Raw genomic sequence first — 3,002 nt, 5'->3', positions numbered from 1 at the left:
GGATATGATTGAATGCATACTGTAACAAAAACTTCTGCTGCAAAATTTTACTCTTAATGGGAAAACAAATATAATTCTGATATGACTAGACAACAATTCAACTCGACAGCAAATGTCAATACCCAAGACTATAAATACACAAATCTGTACATCACATTCAACACTTCATGCCACAATGCTTTGACCCACGTCCTTGTTTTAAAAAACTCTATTCAACACATGGCATTTAATGATTTTTATATGCCAAAAAAACTTCAATACATACACAAGTGGGGTAGCATATGGTGATACCAAGACAATGTTCAATATATTGGCAGCGTTCAATAGACTTCAGACTTGGATAGTAGCGAACATACAATTTTTTTTTATTTAAAAAACATTCAACCATATCACACAGCCACCAGATAGTTCCTCATGGAGGCACTTCGATTTTGATTGTAAAGGTTTAGAAAAACTCTATCTCTCATCGCAAAATTAATATTGGAAGAAAAAGGGGCCACCCATTACACCTCAAAATGGCTGTTGAAACCATCAATGGTAAAGCCCGTCGAGCATCTACTTTTTGCGTGAAGGGAGGGACAAGTTTCGTGGCCTCCTGGCTTGTCAACCGGTTACTCCACAAGGGTTATGCTGTCCATGCTACAGCGTGCAACCCAGGTTCGCATCTCCATAATCGTTCCGCTGCTGGATTAAGCGTTGGCTGTTCAAGCTGACAGCTTCTTCCCAGCTGGTGCAACGATTACAAACGTAAAAAATCAGTGCTCAGAGGCAGTTACCTTATGTTTTCTTCAATGACTGAGAGACCACACATAAGGTTTCAGAAATGCTCCCGCATAAGCTGCCATCCATCCGCAGATAATGTCAGAGATTTGCAGCAGCGACTGTGGAGAGGGCAGTGGACTGACTCCTCAGGGGGCAGTGGACAGACTGCAAGAAATTGGCAGAAGGAAGAAAATGGCAGAAGGGAGTTACAAGACTGGAAGGAGATGCCAAAAATGGAGCTGGCTCTGATACCATGTCAGGCCAGGTAGTAACTCCACAAAATTCAATTCATTGATTTCATTTAGGTTGGTGTTTATTATATACATGAGGGAAAGGCTGTTCATTTCATCTCCCGGTGACTATTCATATTCTCCATTATTTATTTATATCAATTTCAGTTATTCACCCAATCCTGATGATTAGGTGTCTATTCATATTCTCTATTATTTATTTACATCAATTCTCCCTGTGACTATTCATATTCTCCATTATTTATTTATATCAATTTCAGTTATTCACCCAATCCTGATGATTAGGTGTCTATTCATATTCTCTATTATTTATATACATCAATTTCCGTTATTCACCCAATCGCGATGATTAGGTGTCAACATCAATTTCATTTTAAAACTATGATTAAGTTAAATATATTCAGATTATCAATTAAGTTCAATTTAGTAACTAAAATTATATAAATAAATGTACATATAACATAAATAATAGAAAATATTTTTCTTATTTTATAATTTGATTTTAAAATTACAATCAAATTAGATACCAAATTAATATATAAAACTCCCATATATATAGATAGATATATACAGATATATTACCCCTATTGATTGAATGAAACAAAGACACAATCTGAGTGATTTTTCTGTAAAAGTAAACAAATGAATGCTAGTAAAGTCTGTATGTGATTTTATACTGCATTTGTGTTATAAAAAATATAGTATTTTTGGATTACAATGTTTATTTAAAATTGAATTATTAATTTATACTCAAAATTTTTAATTAATAATTATGTGAGTACGTGTGTTGTGTTTTAAAATTAGGTTTTCAGAATTTCCATTTTAAAAAAAATGGGAACTTACAAATGATTAAATTTAATAATTCCATAACATTATTTGTGGTATACACCATTCAATAGATGAATTTAGGGGTTTACCAACCGTTTTTACAAATTCCAAACCTAAACAAATAACACAAATAACTTATAACTGCTGGTTTATAAAAATCTTGAATAGCAATATGAAATATGATTTCATAGATAAGAATTTTGAGTAGAAATCTGAAACATTAATTTTATTATACCCATATTATAGGTAGTGCACACAGCGAGCTATTACATTACAGAAAAAGCTAGTACTCCATTCCAGACAATACCACATTACCCCACTGCCATATAAACGCTGAAAAATCAAGATTATAAGCAATGGAGACCTCATGCCCAGACTCCACAGGCCGTCTTATTCCATACTATAACAAGTTCAACATTCAGCAGCCCGGAGGAGAATCTAACTTGCACTCTCCAGGCAAAGCCTTGGCAAGATCCGGATCGATTCCAAACATGCGAAGAAGGGAGGGATAGTCATTCCCGAATTCACAGAAGCACGTAAGATTTGCAGTGCTTAACACGCTGCAACAGGCTTCAACAGGCTGTGCAGGAGGCTGTGTGACTGCGGGCTTACATGGCATTAGGTCATCCTTACTCACGTTGCAGATCTCAACGGCCCCTCTGCCCAAAGAAATGCTAGCGAGCAATGCTACTGTAACTATTGCCAAGCCAATAATTATCTTCATCGCCTTCATCTTGCTAATAAACTTGAGAACCAGTAGGGTGCTGCGCGCTCCTGCATTGTCCTTAAATTAAACCATGGTTTCACTTATATAACCAACTGGTTTCTCGAAAAAGCATGAACCTTGAAGCCCGGCCTTTGCTTTTTGCTTTGGCGGTGGCGCCCATGTTGTCTATTTCCATTCTCTCGCCCGTGATACTGTCACTCTTTAGGGTACAGATAAATTTTATCTGGTCCACAATATCCCTAGGGGCCCAACCTATGAAATGACTGCAATTCTGACTTATTCCCGTATGTGCATGATAATTGTCAGGGAGTCACGAGAGCAAGTTATAGCAATTGTTTATTTGTAATGGCCATCGAAGTTGGCTGTAGCTAAAATACAAGTGCAGTGCATTAACTCATGGAATATTGGTGACAGATGGAGACGATTAGTGAAAA

The 3,002-nt window shown here is 36.4% G+C and overlaps 1 protein-coding gene across 1 annotated transcript; it reads right to left on the bottom strand.

Annotated features, from left to right (window-relative positions):
- Window positions 1–2,046: 2,046 nt before the first annotated feature.
- On the bottom strand, window positions 2,047–2,637 carry LOC149208588 (putative lipid-transfer protein DIR1). The gene has a single exon (XM_089394100.1). It carries the CDS (start codon window positions 2,572–2,574, stop codon window positions 2,260–2,262), a length of 315 nt encoding a protein of 104 aa, XP_089250226.1. The 5' UTR covers window positions 2,575–2,637; the 3' UTR covers window positions 2,047–2,259.
- Between the last annotated feature and the right edge of the window lie 365 nt (window positions 2,638–3,002).

This window comes from Pinus tabuliformis, chromosome 1_2 (assembly GCF_031772625.1).
Source record: "Pinus tabuliformis cultivar Carrire ecotype Pingquan chromosome 1_2, CPIR1, whole genome shotgun sequence".
Classification (NCBI taxonomy): domain Eukaryota; kingdom Viridiplantae; phylum Streptophyta; class Pinopsida; order Pinales; family Pinaceae; genus Pinus; species Pinus tabuliformis.
This window is presented reverse-complemented; position numbering and strand designations above follow the sequence as displayed.